General features: G+C 56.4%; 1 protein-coding gene across 1 annotated transcript; it reads left to right on the top strand.

Moving 5' to 3' along the window:
- Positions 1 to 439: 439 nt before the first annotated feature.
- SSC4D (scavenger receptor cysteine rich family member with 4 domains) lies at positions 440 to 11,916 on the top strand. Its single transcript, XM_077787642.1, has 10 exons — positions 440 to 516; positions 1,607 to 1,774; positions 3,338 to 3,419; positions 4,612 to 4,678; positions 5,544 to 5,849; positions 6,798 to 6,869; positions 7,193 to 7,507; positions 9,083 to 9,520; positions 10,326 to 10,722; positions 11,903 to 11,916. The coding sequence occupies exons 1-9, from the start codon at positions 440 to 442 to the stop codon at positions 10,709 to 10,711; spliced, it is 1,911 nt and encodes a 636-aa protein (XP_077643768.1). The 3' UTR covers positions 10,712 to 10,722; positions 11,903 to 11,916.
- Positions 11,917 to 14,588: the final 2,672 nt, after the last annotated feature.

Genomic DNA, 14,588 nt, shown 5'->3' on the forward strand with positions numbered 1-14,588 from the left:
CAACACCCCTGGGTTTAAGGAAGGGGGGTTCAGTTCTCAGCTGAATCTTGAGCGTTGGGGTGAGGATTGAGAAGCAGTTGGAAAAGCACAGATGGAGAAGGAAAGTTGGGGTTTCCCTTTTTGGGGTGAGGATTGAGAAGCAGTTGGGAAAGCACAGATGGAGAAGGAAAGTTGGGGTTTCCCTCTTTGGGGTGAGGATTGAGAAGCAGTTGGAAAAGCACAGATGGAGAATTTGGGGTTTCCCTCTTTGGGGTGAGGATTGAGAAGCAGTTGGGAAGGCACAGACGGAGAAGGAAAGTTGGGGTTTCCCTCTTTGGGGTCAGCCGTGGCACAGCACCGCAGTGGTTAATGCTCGCTGCCACTCTGCGAGGGAGCAGGAACGTGCTGGCTCCGGCACAAAAGCGGCCGGCGATGACAACGTCCCTGCGAGCAGGACGCGATGCCGGGGTTTGGCCGGGACAGGGCGGCGGAGGGGCCATCTGTCAGCCCTGCCCCGCTGGAGAGAGGGGAGGGCCCGTGGGACAAAAGGCGACATTATTCGCTGCTTCAGGAGGGATGAATGGAGTATTGAAAGCCACCACCTCAGCGAGTAGATTGGTTTTCAGCCCCCATCACTGAGCTGTCTGTCCGCTGGTGAGGCTTGGTCAGCAGGAGTCGAGCAGAGATCAGGGAGATGTAACGGGGCTGTGTCCCATCCACACCAGCTCCTTCCTGCACCTCCTTCACCTCTTGCTGGTGCACAGAAAACCCTTTGGTCCACCATCATCTCTCCCTAGTGAAGGCAACGAAGTCCAAGCTTTGGTCTGGAGGCTCTGGAGCTGCCCCAGCCCATGGTCTGGAGGAGCCTTGGCTGGGTGGAGAACAGCACATGCTCCTACCTGGGAGCTCTTCTCATGCCACACGGAAAACCAGGAGCAGGAAAAGGCTGGGTGACGGTTTCCATGGGAAGGAGTTAGTCACTGATACACTGAATTTCAATTACCTTTCCCAAGTTTCTGACCACCAGCAGATGCCTGAAGCAGCAGCAGTCATTGTGCATCCCTTCAGGAGTTGACGTGCCCCGTGCGGGCTGGAGGGACTAATTTTAGGGCTCCGCTGAGCTAAGCCTGACAGCCCAGCTTTGGAGCCGGCGTGCGGGAGCATCCTCACGATGGCACTGCTCCCTCAGCGCACGCTGCCGCCAGACCGGCTGCTGGGACAGCGGGGATGTGGGTCTGGGCACCCAGAGGGATCCCGGCCAGCAGGACCAGCACCCGTCCCCCTCCCAGAGAGCCTGCAAGTGACACAGAGCTGGAAATCCACCCCCTCGGCAGTGAGAAGTACATGAGGGGAAAATGGAATCTTAAGATACTGAATCTCTTCCTCATTTTCTGCTGACATTCCCTCTTGCTGAGTTTTACCTCGCTGGTAGGATATGGCCCTTCAGCTTCATCTTGCCACTCAAAAAAAAAAATCGCTTGTTCTCAATGAATCCAGCTGGAATTACTTTTCATGTGTCTTCTAGTCACTGCTCCTGGAAATACTGAGGAGGGGCACGTTCACAGGCCCTTGGTGACCACAGGCTCTCCTGGCCACCACTGCTAACACTGCTGTCTGCATGTTTCAGGGAAGTGACCTCTGGAAATTCACCTGCAGGAGGTCTGACAAGCAGCAATGACACTCGATCCCTGTCCAGACACCCGGCACGGCACAAGGAGGCCGGAAAACGATGTGCTGCCTCTCTCCTTGATTCCAGCTACACTCCTTATCCTCCTCGTCCTCCTCAGCCCCACCGGTGAGCTCCTGCCTGGGGCAGTGGGAGGGGTTTTAGGCACTCGTGATCCCTCTCCATCTCTCAGATTTGTGGGCAGATTTTCTCCAGGCACAGGATTATTATGATACCCCCTACAGTGCTGAATGTGCACAGGGACGGAAGGAGCAAATTCAGCTCTTCTGTCCCACTGTGACCTGGCTGTGATGGCAGGCCCAGCATGCAGGACAGGCAGGGGAATGGGGCAGGCAGCTGACAGTACTGGTGACAGAGCAGGTCTGGGCTCCCATGGGAGCAGGCAGCAGGCAGAACCCATGGGGAGATGCTGATGGCCAAGGGATGCTCCTGGAGTTGCTCCCCAGGACCTGTGGACCAGTCCTGCCAAGGAAACGGGTGGAACGAGCACCCATCTCCTGAGAACAGCAGTCTCTACTCACTCCTGGCAGGCACTGTTCCAGCCAGGATGGGAAGCATTTCAATAGACCCGGGAAAAGCCATTCGCACTCTGGAACGCGAGTCCACATGGGTGCTGTGGCAGCGGAGTTATCCCAGTGTGACTCTATCCATGGAATTACAGCCAGGCGGTGGGGAACGCGTTCCTGCCTCAACAAACCCGCGCCAAGGCACAGCCAGCCGGAAAACTGGGAATTCAGATGTAGTCAGACATCCTAATTGAGTTAAATGGGGTTTTAACTTCCCACCCCCTCAGCTGGTGCTTCCCTTCCCCCTCAGGATGTTGTGGCAGCATCCGTGCTCACACTCCGGGTGTGGGGACCTTGTCACAGTCCCCTGCATCGCCTGGTTCTCCTGGTTATCTTCTTTAATGGGCACAGATTAGTCGCTAACGAAGGGCCATTTGTCCTCTCACTTCGTGGTTTTGTTTAGCAGCGGTGTTTACTCCAGTAGTTTCCCGTTTTCTTTTGGCTTTGTGAAGCTGGATCAGAGAAACATGGAGGGCTCTATCTCTTCTCAAAAAGACAGTTCCTTATTATTGTAGACACACCAGGCATATTCTGTTCAGATCTCTCCTGACTTTGCTGGAGGATGCTCTTAAATGAATATTTCAGAGCTTTGATTTTTGACTTAAAGGGAGATGAATATTTATCAATGTCCTTTTTATCCACTGCTTTTTTGGCACTGGAGCGGACTAGGTGTTAAAAATCAATACAAGCCAGGATCAAACACTCTTCCTAGAAACCCTCGTGCCTCCCCATTTTTGGTGCAGGGGTGAGCTGAATTACCTCTACCCTGCTATGTCCTTCCCTGTCCTCTCCTGCAGAGCCTCTCTGCTCCTGTGTTTTTGCCTGTTTAATCCCTCTTGCTGGAACAACAGCATCCCTTTCCATGCCTGGTCCAGCTGAGTAGGGCAGGAGCACAGACCACGCTGCAACTCCCTGGCTGCTGATGTTCATCCCAGCATCCCTGCTAAGTCATGGATACAGCCAGACAGTTACCTTATTCTCCTTTCTCCTGGAACTTCTAGGTTTTTCTTTGACAGCCCTGATTTCTGGCTGACTTAATGGTCTCCCAGGCAACATCCTAGCAAGGAAAAGGGAGGTGGGTTCATCTGCTCCTCTGTCCCCCCAGGCTCACGCTGCTTCTCACGGCGGTGACATCCGCCTCCGGAGCGGCTGGGATTGACCTTCACGTCACTGCTTGTGGGCTGAGCGTGAAGCAAGACAGGGCTGGTCTGAGGCAGTGGGAGGAAAAGAGGCCACAGAGGCACCAGAGGTGTTGATCAGCCCTTGGGTGCTGTAATTAGCATGGAGGCATCATAGAATCATGGAATGGTTTGGGTTGGAAAGTGACTTTAAAATTTATCTCGTTCCAAGGTCACTGCCATGAGCAGTGACACCTTTCACTAGGTTTGGAAGGATTTTGGAAGGTGTCACCCACAGGAGAGGGTTGTGCAGCCAGAGCCTCAAGCCCAGGAGACCTCAGATGCCCAAGGAGATCTGTGCTGGGCTCCAGCATTGGACAAGTGCTTGTGGACTGGGGTGTCTATGAGATCCAGGCACCCATCCCCATCCACCATCCCCCAGCGCATCATGATCATGTTGCTGTGACTTCCTGGACAAGCTGGAGTCCACAGTGACCGAGGGAGGATCCCACATCACTTAGCAGAGGGATTTTGTGCCCAAATAATGCCCAGCAGTGAGAGGGGGTTCAAGAGATGAGGACATATCCTGCATCCTTCAAGTGTTCACCTCCTCTGGAGGAGGTTTCCCTCCCTCTGGATGGGGTTCACCCCCTAAGGTGGCTTCACCCCATCAGTGGGTGTGTTGGTACCTGCATGTAGGCATGGAGCTTCCAAAAAGTGGATTTTGTTGGGGAAATGAAATAAAAAAAAATCAATTAAAATGCACACAAGTTGCAGCATCTTCCATCAGGAGATCTCCAGTGGGTTTCTCAAGCTGGGCAGGATTGATTTTCTTAGTTCCCATCTCACCACCCAAGTTTTCCATGGGGGTGGTGGGGCAGGAGGATGCAGGAGCTGCCCAGGGCCCACAGCAAGGCAGCAATGGAGCCAGGGATGGACAAAAAGGTCCTCAAGACCTGGCCCAAGACAGGATCCACCTGGAGTGGCTTCTGCTAGCCATTGGGCTCATTAGGGTCACACATGTCACCTTGTGTTTCACAGTCCCACCAGAGTCACAGCTGCTCATAGCTGCCTCAGTTGCCCTACCTGTGAAGTAGATGAAGTGATGCCCTGGGGAAGGGTTTTCATTTTCCCCCACACAAACTCCAGGACTTTGCAGGAAAGGGAAAGGTCCAAGGGCTGCTGGATCCTGCCAGTCTCCACCATCCCCATCCCATCCCTGCTGCCCTCACTCTCCAAGCTGCACCTCTTCCTCTCTCAGGAGAGCTTATCCCTCCTTTTCTCCCTTGCAGGCACCACCTCTGAGCCTGAGATGTTGCCATTCCCAGGTGAGATTCTTCTCTGAAAATCACTTTTGTCCAGGAAGTCTTTTAGTTGAAAAATGCATTTTTAGATAAAAGAAGAGATTTGGGGAATTGAAAAAAGGAAAGATATTGGTTTGGAAAAAATAGCAGCAAGAAAAAGCTAAACTTCTTTTACAGAAAGAAAATAAAGATTCTTTATTATCCCTATTCCTCTAATTATCCTGAGAGGAGAATTTTGCCACCTCCTGCTGAGTCCCTGTCCCTGTGCCATGCATCACACACAAATAAATAATTTCCTTAATGTGGTAGACCCCGGGCGCTTCCAGACCTGCTCCCCATTGCCAGCAGCGAGAGATCATCTCCATACCACCAGCTCCCATGTGGGACCAGCTCTGGATGCATTCCTTGAGGCTAATAAGAATTTGCTAATTGCATCTTGTCACTTGTCACCTAAGTCAACATGTGGTGCCATGTGTCTGCTTTTCCCTTCACCCTTGGGTTTCTGTCCATTAGCAGGTGAGATGATGGGAGCATCACAGAGCCACAGAATGGTTTGGGTTGGAAGAGACCTTAAAAACCATCTCATTCCACCCCTGCCATGGGCAGGGACACCTTCCACTAGACCAGGCTGTCCAAAGCCCCATCCAGCCTGACCTTGGTGATGGTGCATCTCATTCCTGGACTGAGATGGGCTGTGTCTCCACAGCCACTGCTGCCAGCAGATGACGGGGAGCCCGTGTCCCACCAGCAGGTGGGCAGCACCAAGCCAACGACTGCACTGTGCTACAGAGAAGGGGCAGGATTTTATCTAAGGAGTAGGAGTTTGACGTAGATTTGCTCCCCGTGGCCCGTTGCCTGCTGAGGGACCTCTCTGTTGCCATCCTCCCAGAGATCCGTCTCGCCAACGGGCCCAGCCGGTGCCAGGGGCGAGTGGAGATCCTCTACAATGGCTCCTGGGGGACAGTCTGTGACGACGACTGGGACATCGTGGATGCCAACGTGGTGTGTCGCCAGCTGGGCTGTGGCCATGCCATCACCCTCCCAGCCGCCATGACCTTCGGTCAGGGGAGTGGGCCCATCTTCCTGGACAACGTGGACTGCAAGGGCTCGGAGGCAGCCCTGAGCGAGTGCTGGAGCCATGGCTGGGGCATCCACAACTGCTACCACTACGAGGACGTGGCTGTTGTGTGCAACGGTAACGAGGTTGGGTTCCTTGGGGGCAAAGACAGCATGCCCCCACTCCTGTGGAGTGCAAGACTTGGGGGTTGCAGGGGCCTTGGTAGAGCCCAGGAGTCTTATTTCAGAGGCTGGCTCTCTGACCTGGGTTAGCCAAATATCCTCTGCATCCTCCTCTCACCCCTCTCCTCAATCCAGGTCACCTCCCAGCTCCATGGGCTGGTGCTCCATAAGGTGACCAGCCTGTTTTGTGTTCCTTGTCACTCCCAGATCAGGACTTTGCGCCCTCTCCAGCATGATCCCTGGGGAAAGAGCACATGCCTACCCACGCTCCTGCCTCTGAGTCAGTTGCTGCCCAGCTGCTCTTTCCCCTTTTGACTTGTGTTTCTTTAAATTGCTGAGCTTTTCAGTAGGAGATGTTCCTAAAGGTGAGAAAAGCAGCGGAAAGTGTTTGAACTTGGCAAGTGAAAGTGGAACGGCTCCGTGACGGCCCTTATGTACCCCACACACGTTCCTCCCTCGCTGTGCAAGGTTTGCTCATCAGCCAGGCATCAGTGAGCTGTGAAAGTGAGGCTGTGCAGACCTGGAGCAGCTGTTCCGTGAATCCCCACGTCCTGCAGAAGCAGGGCTTGGAAAAGGAGGGATGGAAAGGCAGGGATGCTGGGTTGGCTGGTAGGTTGTACCGACAGCATCCAGAGAACAGAGGTTGTGGATTGAGCAGGAAACTAAATAATGGCATTGTTGGAGAGGAGAGGTGGAAGGAGTGAGAAAGGTGGTGGGGAGCTGGGTCTGAGGGCAGAAGAGAAGCTGGAGACATTGGCAGGAAGCTCTGGTGCAGCTGCAAACCCCTCTATTTTCACCTGGGGCTGGTTTGGTGCAGACCCTCTTGGAGCAGTGGGGAGGGAGGGATCCCTCCAGCTTTGAGGTGGAGAAGCAGCAGGTGCCACCTCTCCGCTTCCCTTTGCAGAGTTCTCACCCACGCAAGTCAGCGAAGGACCGACCACCAGGACCCTCACAGCCTCAGTACAGGATGGGGAAAGTAAGATGCTCAGCCATCACTGCAGGGAGGACATCCTGCCTCAGGGCAGTGTCCCCTACTGTCACCTGCTGTCCCTCTTGAAGCCTCTCAACCCTCCAGTCCTGAGATGCAGACCCCCAAACCCCATCATTGGCCATGGCCACACCCTATCCCAGAAGTTCCCAAGGTTCCCAAGCCCCATTGCTCTAAAGCTTCATTCCTTCCTTCTCTTTCTCACTCATTTCCTTAGCCATTATGGGCACAGCAAGGTCTGGGCATGGTGGCATCTTTGTGCCACGTGCAGGGACACCACATCCTTCTCACCTCATGCTGCCACCCTCCAGGTGACGGCAGCATCCGCCTGGTGAGCGGGCCCGACACCTGCCAGGGCCGGGTGGAGATCTTCTACCGTGGGAACTGGGGCACGGTCTGTGACGACGACTGGGGCCTGAGTGATGCCAGCGTGGTCTGCAAGCAGCTGGGCTGTGGGCAAGCCCTGGATTACAAGAGCAATGCCTATTTTGGCTATGGAACAGGACGTATCCTCCTGGACAACGTCAACTGCGATGGCAGTGAGCCTTTCCTGTCTGCCTGCTACAGCCTCGGCTGGGGCATCCATAACTGCGGCCACCACGAGGATGCTGGGGTTATCTGTGCAGGTACCAGGCAGGGCACTGCCCTCAGGGTGGGGAAAAACCCAGGGACATCCTGTTCTTTAAGCAGAAATGTCTCAGAGAGATGCTGAGATGCCCAAGGCCGGGCAGGGACTGGGCTCTGCACTGCGGGAGCATTCTTGTTCTTTATCCGCCCTCATCCTGGTACTCTGGAGTAGCAGCCCCACGCCAAGAGCCCGGGGCACAGCCAGGGTGGTGATTAGCAGGGGAAATGCATCTGCCATCCTGCCACTTCCCTCTGCCATTTCCCTGCTCTGCTGGCTGGAGAACAAACTGCCCACGTCCGGAAGGAGGGAGCGGCTGCCAGGGGCCAGGCACCGTGCCAGGCCCAGCCTGCCTCCCCTTCCCCTCCTGAAATGATGTATTCCTGCCATTCTCCACTGATTACTGTTTATAATCTTAATAATCCCCCTGAATTCCCTCATTACCATGGCTAATGACGGGAGCAGTAAGTTGCCAGTGCATTCCCTTTCCCACTATTAATGGACAAAGGGGATGATGTAGGACAAAAGGGACAATTTTTTCAGGCTGGTTCTTCCTAAACATCCCCATCCCCCCTGGCACCTCCTCTGGGCACAGAGTTGATGGCACCATCACGCCCAGACCTTGCTCACGTGGACAGAGGATAATGAAGCATAAATGGTAATGAATCCTGATGATAAATCTCCCAGGTGTCACCTCTATCCTTCTGTGTCACCACAGGACTGGACACATCCACCATCACATCATTCACCACCTCGGTGGCCCTGGACTCTGAGGAGACACTCACAGCCACGGCCACAGGTAGGATGTTAGTAGTCACTCATCTGAGGGAGGAAGCTGTGCCCTCTGTGTCCTCTTGTGACCCAGCCTGGCCCCCGGGGTTCTGCCATGCGTGGGTGATGCTCGAGGGGTGACACTGCCCATGGCAGGGTCTTGCCAGGGGGCAGCCATGGTGCTGGTGGTCACTGGCACCAACTGCAACAGGGGCAGAGGATGCTGGATCTGGACCCCTCAATGCTCACATGTCTCCATGCTTGTCCCAGCAGTGACAGACAGCAGGGACCAGCCCTCCCAGGCCACTGAGGTGGTCACCACCACACTCCTGACCATCGAGCAGGAAAGTAAGTATGCAGCTGCTGCTAGTCCTGCCTGGGGCTCCATGTCCCTGTAGGAGTCACTCCACATCCCCAGTGCTCACCCCATGCCCCCAGGGCTCCTTCTATGTCCCCAAAGGTCACCTCATATTCCAAGTGCTCAATCCATGCCCCAGGAATTACCTCACATCCCCAGGGCTTACATTGCATCCCTGGGATTTACTCCATGCTCACAGGTGCTCAGCCCATAACACTCAAGGGTTCATCCTACATCTCCAGGGATTGCTTCATGCTGACAGTGCTCACCCCATGCTGCTTGGGAATCACCCCATGTACCCAGTGTCACCCACATCGCCAGGACTCACTCACCCTGTGTCCCCAGGGGCTCAGCTGGCATCCCCACGGTCACACCATGCTCTCCAGATGCTCCCCCATAACCCAGAGACTCACCCCACGCCCAAAGGGGTTTGCCCCACATCCCCAGGGAGTTGCACCCATGCCCCCAGTGGTTACCCCAGAAACCGGGGGCTCACCCCACACCCTTGGAGGGACAGCAGGGGCCACCGGACCCCCTGTGGAGCCCTGGTCCCCTCGGCGTCGTGCCACGCAGGTGGCGGCTTGCGGCTGGCGAACGGGAACGGGAGCTGCCGCGGGCGGGTGGAGGTGCGGTACCGCGGCACCTGGGGCACCGTCTGCGACGACGACTGGGACTTCCCCGACGCCCAGGTGGTCTGCCGGCAGCTGGGCTGCGGCACCGCCCTCGCCGCCACCGTGCTCGGCTCCTTCGGCTACGGCAGCGGGCCCGTGCTGCTGGACAACGTGGGCTGCGGCGGCGGCGAGGCGCGCCTGGCCGACTGCTTCCACCTGGGCTGGGGACAGCACAACTGCGGCCACCACGAGGACGCCGGGGTCATCTGCCGAGGTGACAGTGGGAGCTGCGAGAAGGGGGTCTGCGGGTCTCCGGTGAAGCCCAGCTCAGTGGGAAAGTCAATGAGAGAATGGATGTAGGGAGGATTTCGGCCACGCTCAGGCTGGCTGTGGGAAATGGGGTCCTCCAAATGGGGCTGGGGGTGAAGAATGAGCCCCCACACCCCAGGGTTTCTCCTGCACGTGGGGACAGTAGTCAGTGCCATGGTGATGGCTGAAATGTGGCACCCCTGTGGTCCCCATTTGTGCACAGTGGCTGCATATCTCACCCCATTATCCTGCAGCCATTCCCAGCTATCCCACACCACTGCTGGGGGGCTCTGGCCCCACCCTGTCCCTTGAGTCACTTTTCCCACCTCTCCTCCACTGCACCAGGTGCTGATGACACTGAAGACCATTTCCAAGAGGCCACTGCTACAACCACCACATTGGCCCCAACTCGTCCCAAGGAGGGTAGGTACTGGGGTGTCACCTGGGGACACAGTGCCAGCCCTGGCTCAAGCAGAGGCACAAGATCTGTCAGTGCCTGGAGCAGCCCATGGGAGGGGGAAAAACTGATGACACTGTTAAGTCACAGCCTCTCCTGGTGCCCCCAAGGCTAGTTCAGGCAGAGGTGATGGACCTCAGGGTGAAGAGAGGAGGTGATGGACCAAAGTGGCAGAGCTGGAAACAAAGTATTGTTCCTCCAACTTAACATTCACCACAGTACTCTGAGGGTCACCCCCAGCTCTGGCAGGTGGTCACCCCCACTCCTGGCAGTGCAAAGGCAGTGGGGGAGCTCTGGGCTGACCCCAGGGCAGGCAGGGAGAGTGGAACACAGCACTGGGGTGGGCATGGGCAGGGGCTGCCTCACCCCTTTCCCTCCCCAGGCTCCTTGCGCCTGGTGAACGGCAGCCACCGCTGCGAGGGGCGCGTGGAGATGTTCTACCTGTCCCAGTGGGGCACGGTGTGCGACGACGCCTGGGACCTGCGCGATGCCAAGGTGGTGTGCAGGCAGCTGGGCTGTGGGCACGCCCTGGCAGCCTGGGGGGAGGCACGCTACGGCCAAGGCACCGGCTACATCTTCCTCGACAACCTCAAGTGCAAGGGCCACGAGCCCTCGCTGCTGCGCTGCTCCCACATCCGCTGGGACGTCCACAACTGCGACCACTCCGAGGATGCCGGTGCTGTCTGTGACATCCTATGACCCTCCCGCAGGTAAGGGGGGACAGGGATGCTGGAGGGAGTTGGTGGCAATGCCACAGAGAGGGGTTGAACCCTTGCTGATGGTCTGGACACTGCACTGGCCCTGTGAATGTTTGGGCTCTGAGGATGGGAGGAGTTGGGTGAGGACTGGGTTCTCCTCAGCTCCTGAAATAGTGGCTGAAGAAAAACACCCTCCCCCCCACCCCCAGACTGCTCCTTGGAAAAACAAAAATGCTTCTGGTGTGAAATCTGGTTGGTTTCAGCCATTTCTTTTAAGAGATGAGGAAAGAAAAATGGATTTTCTGCTGTGAAAATGATGTTAAATTATACTCAGAAAATGTAAAAAGGAGGCTGAAATCACACCAGGATGCTCCAGTGGCTCTGCAGTGAGTTACTGTTGTTCTGCAATTTGCTTTGCAAGCCCTCCAGCAATCCCAATACCAGCTTTTTATTCCCATTTTGGCATCAGAAATACCAATTCCTCCCCCATTCCCATGCAGCAGAAATGCAGGCGTTGGATCTCATGCCATCTGCAATCCTTGTGCCTATTTCACCTGTTCCTTCTGCAAACACTGTGGGGTTTAGGAGAGCTCAGATGAGATTTTCCTTCCTGGGGGGCTTCAGCACAGCCAGTCCATGCCCAAAAAATCTCCTGGGGAGTGGGAAAGGATGGGGATACCCTGCAGTCCCCCCATCCTTCTCCATCCTGTGCCACACAGACGTGCTGGCTTTGGCTGCTCTGTCCCAAAAGCTCCATGCTCCTGCTCCCAGAGCAGGCAGGGAGCTGGCAGACAGGACACAAGCAGATGGAAAACCATAGGGAAGACCCCAAATCCCTTCCCAGAGCAAAGGAAAGGACCCAGCAGCCTGCTCCTTCCCCAGTGCCCTGCCTTTGGGGTATAAAAGCTGTTTTCCTCCCAGCTCAGGTGGAAAGACCCAGCCTGCAGCACCATCACCTTCGCCACCAAGTGTTTGATTCCTACTGGAACATTGGGAAAATGACTCCCCTGTTCTCATGGATGGGGTTCAAGGGTGGGGAAGGGCTCATACAGTGGCACAGAGCTCACTTCTCTGTTTGTGCAATTCATTTGTTGATAAGACACTGCATATTCCTGGGCTGTTTTTTTTTTTTTCATTTTCCAATTTTTTTTTCTTATATGTGTGTGGGTTTGTTTTTGTGAATACATAAAAGCCCTTTGAAAGTGCTCTGAGACCTGACTTGTTTTCCTGTCATCCCCTCAAATCCCTGGGTAAAAGCAAACACCTGGAGAAGAGCCCCAAACCTGGAGGAGAGAGCTCAGTTCTTGGTGCCAAAAATTGACCCAAATCCCTGGCTTAAAATGCTCAAGCAGCCTTTAATTCCCACCCAGCTGAGAGCTCAGCTTGGACCTTTCTCCACCCCAGCTCTGGGATACAACCCTGAAGCCCACCAGGCTCAGGGGTTGAGGCTGGATCCAGCTTTGAGTTTGTTCCCAGTGGGATTTGACAGTCACGTGAACTGTGGGATGGCCCTGACCCCATAGTCAGGCTCCTGTTGGCTCCTCTTCCACTCCCCATGGACAGGCTTTTTCAGCACTTTGATCCCAGTCCAGATCTCCATCAGTGAGGAAACTGAGGCACAGAAGCATCTTCCAGGCAGGCTGTGGCAGCACAGCTGGACAAGGGCCTGGGAGAGGGCAGGGAGGTGGTGTGGGAACAAAATCCTCCTTTCCCTGTGCTCCCAGCTCCTGCATGCTCCACTGCCCCCTCACTTCCCGTCTTGCCTCCTGCCTGCAGGACAGCTGGGCAATGCTTGGGTCCTGCTGGGAGCAGGAGGGGGACAGAGCTGTCCCCAGCAGCTCCCAGGCCATCCCCACAGCCCACACCAGCTGGGGATGGCTCAGAGGGTGCTGTGAGTTCCTCCAGCTTTGCCGTCCCCTCCCTGTGCCTATGGGAGATGGGAGAGAGGCTGGTGGCCAGGAGTTGCTCTGGAAGCTGCTGCTTCTTGGGGTGTCACAGGGAGGAAGATAAGAAAGGCTGGATATGTTTTCCTTGTTTTTCTTGGGGCCTATGCCTTGAGCTGGCAAAGCTGGGCTGTGTTTTGGTTTTACTTCGCACCCTGCTCTTCTTGGCTTTGAGCTGGGAAGAGCAACTCCTGGTATCCCAGAATTTGTCCCTTTCACAGCCTACAATCCGGCAAGCAAAGGGTTTCCAGCCAGGAAGGGCAGCAGCTGCCTCCCTTTCTTCCAGCCTTTTCTTCTGCAGCCAGCTTGGGATGGGCTGAGATCCACAGGGATCCCCTCAGACACTCCACAGCCAAGCTGGATATCATCTCCTGTTCCTCTGGGAGCAGGGAATGGCAGGCAGAGTAGGAGCAGAGTACCAGCGAGAGGATGCCCTGGGGCAAGGAACAGGGCATGGAGGGTGCCCTGGTTCTGCAGCAAGGTGCAGCAGCACAAGGAATGCTGTGGAGGAGGGCAGCAGCACAGAGGATGCTCTGAAGCTCAGTAGCAGCACAGGGAATGCTCTGAAGCTCAGTAGCAGCACAGGGGATGCTCTGGAGCTCGGTAGCAGCAAAAGGAATGCTGTGGATCAGGGCAGCAGCACAGGGAATGCTCTGGAGCAGGGCAGCAGCACAGGGAATGCTCTGGAGCTCAGTACCAGCGCGGGAGGTGCCAAGGGTGTGGGAGCATCCCACCACGGGACCACAGCCAGGCTGCAGCGGCTGCGTGGGAGCCGGGATAAGCCGAGCTCCTGCCCAGTTCCCATCCTCCTGCCGACGTCAGCTGTTTCCCGGCGCCCAGAGCAGCTGCAGCTCCACACTGGTCGATGTCATCGATTAGTTCCTCTCCCCATCCTTGGAGAGGGGATGGTGAGGGGGGTAGCAGGGAGGAGAGAATAAATATTTCAGCAGGTCCAGGCAAAAGCTGGGGTTATTTTGAGGCTGGGATTTATGGGCTATTAGGAATAAGGTATGAGTCTGTGCTGGGAGAAGAGACCCATTAATCCAGGCTGAAGGAGCACAAATGAGCAAGGGGAAATGGAGGAGGCTTTAATTATTTTGCCACGTTCAGGAATAATAAATTGGCCTCTGGCTGGGGGTTGGGGTGAGGTTCAGGAGCTCTGCTGCCCGGGAACTGGGGCAGGTGAGAGGACACTCGTGATTAAATCCCCCCAGCTGTGCTGCAAGGGAGGGGCAATCCATTCTGGGACCAGTATGAGTCCAGTACAAGCAGTGCTTCTGGCTGGGACGTGCTGGAGGATGCCCTGCTTGTGGGGGGAGGCTGCAGACTGCAGGGACGGCAGGAGGGGCCCGTGGGTCAGTGCCCGGTCCCAGGGGTGGCCTTCCCGTGCTGGGTCAGCCGTGCCACCGCCGTGCCCCGTTAAGGCAATCCCGTGTGTGCCTGTAACGGAGGAGCTGTGCGCCGTCAGCCCCGGGCCGGGAGCATCCCTGGCTCTGCTGCTCCCTGCACCACCTGGGTGACCTTGGGCTCTGCTCTGTTCTCCAGCTCACTGTGCCCTCCTTGCTGCCTCTGCATCCCCCCACGTGCCTCAGTTTCCCTGGGGGACACGGGGAGGGTGGTCCTGGCTCACCCCTTGACACCCTCGGGGAGCTGCAGGGACGCACGTATCCTGGCTGGAGGGGCATTCCTCACCCCGTGGGGACACAGAGATTTGTCCCCTCGGGGCAGCCTGCCCCAGCCCTACAACCAGAGGTGCTGGGAACGCGGACACCCACGCGGCAGGGATGCAGAGCATCCATCCTTGAACCACCTCCTCCTCGGAGGGGATGAACGAGGAGCTGACCTCCCTGCGGCATCCCTGCGGCACTGCCAGCCTCGCTCCCTTGCGAGCGTGGCCCCGGTGCCAAGGTCACCCAGCGGGGGCGCGGCGGGCGC

This window comes from Lonchura striata, chromosome 20 (genome assembly GCF_046129695.1).
Source record: "Lonchura striata isolate bLonStr1 chromosome 20, bLonStr1.mat, whole genome shotgun sequence".
NCBI lineage: Eukaryota > Metazoa > Chordata > Aves > Passeriformes > Estrildidae > Lonchura > Lonchura striata.